Here is a 6,675-nt window from a genome sequence, read left to right as displayed (position 1 = left end):
TTAAATTTTATCAAAAGGTGTTTTTGTCACCTAATAAGTATAATTTAATGTTAGATAATTTATTTAAAACCACAAAAGTTATATCACACGTTTATTGCACTTGATACTTCAGGGGTGAACAGGCAGAGAGGAGCGGAGGTCTACTTCGTAGAGAGTCCACTTATAGAAACTCTGACGGGAAATTAATATTTCTGTTACATTATGTCAGCCCGAGGTATTGTAACTGTGAACGCACTGGTGGGTACCGCCCCCTACCGCTCGCGCCCCGCCCCCCGTCCACTGCGGCGTGCGGGCGCAGTGCAGGCGCGGTACGTGCTAGAGCAGCGCGGAGTAGTGCACCAGTAGCCGCTCCTCGTCGCTGAGTGAGGCACCGAGGTAGTCCTCCTCGCCGCCCGTGATGCCGGCGCGCAGCCGCCCCCCGCCGCCCGCCCCCCGCCCCCTGCGGCGTGCGGGCGCAGTGCAGGCGCGGTGCGTGCTAGAGCAGCGCGGAGTAGTGCGCCAGTAGCCGCTCCTCGTCGCTGAGTGAGGCGCCGAGGTAGTCCTCCTCGTCGCCCGTGATGCCGGCGCGCAGCCGCGCCAGCGACGCCTCGCGCACCTTCTTCCTGCGAATTATATTTATCGAGAATAAGAAAAAAATCTCTGTCACTCTTTCGTAACCGTAGCCGTAGCCGATTAATTTGTGAGGACTTTATACTTTACCGCAAGAGGAGGTAGTAGCGACACCTCACTACAGATTAAAAACAATATATCTACGATTTATGTTTTTCTCTTTTTACAGATTAGACTTGCCTAAGACTGGCGATGCTCCAGGTTAATTGGTTGTAGAGGATTCGATCCCGGGATCCCGTGATCCCGGTTAAGTCTTGTCCCGAAAATCCCGGGATTTAATTTAATATTTGATCGTTATTGTTACTTACATTTTTTTCTTCTCCTTCTTTTGTCTCTTCCTGGCACTCTCTTCGCTGGTACTCGGGTTTTCGGATTCGTCTGCAAACCATCATACATACTATTGCAATGTACAAATCACTTATTAAGCTGATTATGTGACAACTTAAGTTGAGATGATTGTATACCTTGCGGCGGGTGTCGCAGCAGGCGCGTGACGGCGGCGTCGAGGCGGTTGTGCGAGCGCGCCAGGGCGTCCCGCGCCGTCGCCGCCTCGTACCCCATGCTCACCAGCTGCCCGGAGTACAGTTGGTGGTGTTAGTGAATTAAAATAATTTCTCAAAAATTCACATATACACTGGAGGAAATTGATTCATAGGCAGGTGACAGGTTTTTCAGATTCGTCCTAAATCAGGCGAAATTGAGATGACCTATTGATGCTACCTGCCTATGAATCAACTTACTCGATAGTGCTCGATAGTAGCATAAAGCTAGACAATTTTTTAAAAAAAGGAAACGTGTCAATTTTTTTTTCATAAAACACCGCGCAAAAACAATTAAAAGTCTGCTACGTTGCCGTTTAATACAACGGATAATTATTTATTTTGATGATTGGCCAGATGATATTTTGATTGTGTACAGTGTCATAAATCACACCATAGCAGTTTTCACTTCACTATGCATTTTACCGTCAGTACGCGTTTATAATCAGTAAGCACCGCGCGGGCTCCCTAGCATCTTTGTATATCAATCTTATGTGGGACATTTAATAAAATCATATGTTCGCGAACACATTTGGTTTCATTAGCCCAACCCCCACAGATTGTGTGTATCGAAAGTAAAAATATCAATATAACCTCTGCGACGAGCGCGCTGTCGGGCTCCACCAGCGACTCGTTGGAGCTCCCCGCGTCCGACCGCTCCCCCTCGCTCTCCAGCTGAAACACACATCATTTTACCAAAATATACGCTTCATTGCAAAAACACTTATATTTAAAAGTAGCAAGTAAGTTTTTTCAACATTAAAAGTATAGGCTGATTAAATATTAGACTGCCTAAAACATTAGGCCGCCACTAGTACGGTAGCAGCGCGATAACTGGCCACTTAATGTGGAGGCACTGTTTTATATTTTTTGTAATCAAGTGTCAAACCAAGGCTAAAACCGTTTTGTGTGGTCCACTCGGTTAAAAATCAAGACAACACGTTTATAATAGTTAATTGAAATGAAATTGATTCCGAAGTGTCGGAAACGCTCACCATCTCGGGATGGTCGTGTATGAGCCGCACGGCGTCGGTGACGTTGTTGTTGGCGTTGCGGAGCGCGGCGAGGGAGCGGGGGCGGGGGAAGCCCATGTCGAGCAGCGAGCGCAGCGCCGCGCCGCTCACCGCGCTGCCGTCCGCGCACGCACCGAGGCGCCGCCGCTCGCGCCGCTCCGCCCGCTCGCGCCGCCGCGACTCGCGCAGCTCCTCCAGCCGCGCGTGCGCCGCCGCCGCCCCGCCCCCCGCCCGCAGACCCCACCGCGCCTGCGCCGCCGACCACCCCAGAGACACCAGCTCCGACAACGCTGCAGGATCCACCTGCAACACGGTACACATAAGGCCGGTATAAATAGTCAGTACTCAAGATGCATCTCGGTTTCAAGACACGGTGGCCCACGGTGGTGGTCAGTCTCTGTGATTGGTTGGCTGTCAAAATTTGTACCAATCACAGAGCCGAACCGCGTCTTGAGCCGGTCTCAATTCGCATCTTAAGTACTGGCTATTTATACCGGCCTAAGTGTCTAAACATTAAACACACCATGCCGAAGATACGCGGCCGAAGTTCGGCAAGATTACGCCATTTTAAATTACCGATGACACACCATGCCGAAATTACGTCGCGTTATATTGTATGCGTAGTGCATTGCAAGCGTAATTATGCCGAACTTCAGCCGAACTTTTTTCGGCCTAGTGTGTTTAGACACTAACTGTACCGTCAAATTTTAATTGTCTAACACAAAATTCCAGATCGGCATACCAAAAGGTTTCTGTGAAATTCACTTTTTAGAATATGAAATAATATAATAGAAGCAGGCTTATTAATCTAGACACGCAGAAGCGTGGCCGAGCCTAGTTCGAGAACTGGCGGTCTTTTCCCAATGTTGGCAACATTGGAACCCGTAATCAGGATTGGATGTGACAAATCACGTGATCAATATAATGTTACGCCGTAAGTTATTGACTCTGCCTAACACTCGTCTTCACACTCCACCCGCTACCCATAAGTCAATTAAACACACACGCTGTGTTATCTGTGGTGAACCAACCCGCAAGGCGTCGAGGTGCTGCCGGGCCTGTGCGAGCGCGGCGGCGGCGTCGTCGCGGCGGTTCTGGTGGTACGCCACCACGCCCTGCAGCAGGTGCAGCCGGCAGAACATCACGCGCTCGTTCTCTACACACACACAAACAGGGTTATACCAGAAAAAGAGAAATTGTCAAAGAAACATAATAATTAATATGAGACAGAATAATTGATAAAGAGCGGATATCTACGTCTCCGTCGTTTTGCTCTTTTATCAAAGGTGCGCCCAATTAAAATTAAACCGTTCAAAAGCATTTTGTTCAAATGTTTGCAAATTGTTAGTGCTCAGTTTACTATAACACGTTATATTACATTGGACAGTAAAAAAATATCCACAGCCGAACTTAGCACCTCCTCCTTTTTGGAAGTCGGTGAAAAATATGATATGATACAATGAATCTTTATAAGTTCTAATTATTTTTAACAGAACTACATAGTTCTCCGAAATACCAGCGTTGCCCTTGAGCGCGAGTACTCGGCTGCAGCTGTCGCCGTACGCCTGTCGCAGGCGGTGGGCGGCGCGCTGCAGGCGGACGGCGGCGTCGGGTGCGGCGCGCAGAAGCCGCAGCCGCACGTAGCTCCACACCACGTCCAGCTGCAGACCCGCCCAGTTGTCCACCGCAGATAACGTCGCCGACCCGCAGCTCCTGGCGGGACAGACTATTGTTGGCACACGAAAATGACATACTAACTTCTCTCATACTATGTTTAAGAGAGAAACTGATATATAGACAGAGGGTATAATTATATATAATGTAATTGGATCTAGTGATCTAAGTTCACAACTAACATTGACATCACTCAACCATAATATAACGATCTACAGTTATAATGGCCCCGACTGGTCATAGGTAATGACTTAATGAGCAATACCCACTCGAACTGTCGGTCGGCCTCGAGCAGCAGCAGCAGCGCCAGCGCGTGGTCGCCGGCGGCGGCGGCGGCGCGGCCGCGCTCGTGCAGCGCCAGGCCCACCAGCAGCGCGCGCCGCTCCGCAGCCGGCACCTTCACCTCGCGCCCCGACTGGTCCTCCAACTGCCATGATAATATAAGTTATCAAATGGATAACTAAGATACTGTGTGTAAAGTCCCCAGCAATTTAACAGCAGACGAACTCTCTCACAGTACTCACTACTCATCCACAGAGGAAATTCGTAGCACCAACCCCAACCACATCGTTCAATTTATGAGCAGCATTAGGTTGGGAACAGTACTCTAATGCGAAGGAGTCACAATAGATCCTCAAGGGTTGCAGTGACACTAACAAGATACTGTGTATTCGTTCTTTGTGCAGTAAATATTTAGCATTGTCTACATATCCACTACACACAGTTGATCTGTTTCTGATGCTTAATAATTATACAATTTGTTCGTTTTCCAAAAATATCCTGGGGGCGTCGGCAACACCTTTTCTTTATTTCTTATGAAATATTGCTGACCAAAAATGAATGAAAAGATATAAGCATATTAGGATAATATAAATTCGACATTTGACTCTATAAAGATGAGATAAAGAAAATATGATGACTAAGCCACCTGACTTATTTGAGTCAATAACAAATCAAAACATAAATTAAAAGAAAAATCTTAATCGCTAAATTTAATTTTTACCTTCATATAATCATCCTCATCATCATCATCAGCAACATGTTCCGACAACAGCATGGCATCCTCCAGTGTGGTCTTCATCTCTGTGTACCGGCTGTCTTCCGCTTGTAATTGTTCGGGAGTTTCTGTAATTACCACCAAAGAGTTTTAAACTACAAACTGTCCATTGATATTTAAAAAATGATAATAAATGTATGTTTGACCTATGGTTTAACTAATAAAGTAACTCACCAGCCATAATCAGAGCCATCATTAGGGCACCATTTTTGACACCCTGCTCCTCCAAACTGCTGGTAGCCTTAATCACCTTCCCACTGTGTATTAATTTCACTCTGAAAAAAATAAGGCCAAACTACAGGCCAAAGAGTATAGGAATCTAACCTAAAATGGCTGGACTGGAGAAATACCACATTCTCACAGAAAACCGGCGTGAAACAGCGCTTGCGCTGTGTTTCGCTGAGTGAGTGAGTTTACCGGAGGCCCAATCCCCTACCCTATTCCCTTTCCTACCCTCCCCTATTCCCTTCCCTTCCCTACCCTACCCTCCCCTATTCCCTTCCCTAACCTCCCCTATTACCCTATTCCCTCTTAAAAGGCCGGCAACGTACAAGCAGCTCTTCTGATGCTGCGAGTGTCCATGGGCGACGGAAGTTGCTTTCCATCAAGTGACCCGTTTGCTCATTTGCCCCCTTATTTTATTAAAAAAAAATCCAATTTTCATATTTAACATACCTGCATGATTGAACATGGAGGCTCTCAGCAACTGAGTCAATCAACTCTTCTCCCGTCACGGACAATGGTTTTGTGATTTTAATCTCAGCGTGGCGTTCACTTGCACCAGTGACTCTAACTCTGAAGGTAGCCTGACCTGTCTCCTTGTACTTCTCGTTATCTTTCAGCCTGTCTAAAGAATGTTGTTGCAGTTCTTGAAGACCTTGAAGGATTTTACTTGCGTCTATATTCAGTGACTGGGAAAATTTACTTGCGAGTTCCTGAAACGGAATTAAACACAAATTTAATGATAATAATTACTAGCATCCACAAAAAAAGTTCTATTTGAGAATAGGTACAGTGACATTGATTTTAGTGCATAAAAAAGTAAAATATAATTAAAAATTATAACATAAATACATAAAACAAACCTGTAAGCTTTCAGTGTTGCTGGTGTCTTCATTGTTTAAGTATGGAGGTTCCCACAATTTGATTTTTTCCTCGTTCAATTTTGCACGCAACTTTATAAGCAAATCCTCATGTTCCAGATTTGAATCCATTATTTTTCAAATGCTCAAATATGTGCTAAATATACCTACTTGGAAGTCTTTGTTTACTTTATCACAACGCACAACAATGCAGAATGACATGCACTTTACTTTCAAATAATTAATCTCTGTGGAAGACTTTACTTGTACTAAACGGGATTAATATACAAGGAAGACTAGAATTTAAAATAATTTAAAATGCCATTTATAAAAATACGATGCGCAATATTTATCAAGAATCAAAGTAGGTATACATTGAAATTATTCTTGAACAATGACAATTGACGCCTGACGCCTCCGGCCTCACTCCTCAGCTGTTTCTGTCATCTGTCATAATATGTGCCACTTGTCAATATGACATTACGTTTTTTTATTATGGCGTAGGTTATAGGTAGCACCACGTATGTAACGGTTATAGGGACCGTGCAGAAACTATAGAGGGCGTCGTAATTCGACAGCAGCGACACGATGCGAGTAAAAGAAGTAACTTGTGAGTGACTTTGGCTTCGCATTCTCTTTGACCCCGGCTAGTTTATAAGTAATTTTTTAATGTTTTAGACTATATAAAATGATTTAATACT

General features: G+C 45.3%; 1 protein-coding gene across 3 annotated transcripts; it reads right to left on the bottom strand.

Annotated features, from left to right (window-relative positions):
• Window positions 1–77: 77 nt before the first annotated feature.
• Window positions 78–6,379, bottom strand: LOC121726339 (NEDD8 ultimate buster 1). 3 transcript variants are annotated; one of them, XM_042113656.1, is made up of 12 exons: window positions 5,978–6,379; window positions 5,568–5,827; window positions 5,067–5,149; window positions 4,839–4,960; window positions 4,105–4,262; window positions 3,678–3,874; window positions 3,193–3,317; window positions 2,144–2,464; window positions 1,743–1,823; window positions 1,074–1,179; window positions 918–987; window positions 78–602 (listed from the first exon to the last, which is right to left on the bottom strand). In XM_042113656.1, exons 1-12 carry the CDS (start codon window positions 6,104–6,106, stop codon window positions 476–478), a joined length of 1,779 nt encoding a protein of 592 aa, XP_041969590.1. In that variant the 5' UTR covers window positions 6,107–6,379; the 3' UTR covers window positions 78–475. The 3 variants fall into 3 exon arrangements, with proteins under 3 accessions (XP_041969590.1, XP_041969589.1, XP_041969591.1); XM_042113655.1 differs by having other exon boundaries at window positions 5,067–5,167; window positions 5,978–6,377; XM_042113657.1 differs by lacking the exon at window positions 1,074–1,179 and having other exon boundaries at window positions 471–602; window positions 5,067–5,167; window positions 5,978–6,378.
• Window positions 6,380–6,675: the final 296 nt, after the last annotated feature.

Source organism: Aricia agestis, chromosome 4, assembly GCF_905147365.1.
Source record: "Aricia agestis chromosome 4, ilAriAges1.1, whole genome shotgun sequence".
Taxonomy (NCBI): Eukaryota; Metazoa; Arthropoda; class Insecta; order Lepidoptera; family Lycaenidae; genus Aricia; species Aricia agestis.
The sequence above is the reverse complement of the archived record's forward strand: the minus strand, read 5'-3'. Positions and strand labels throughout refer to the sequence as shown.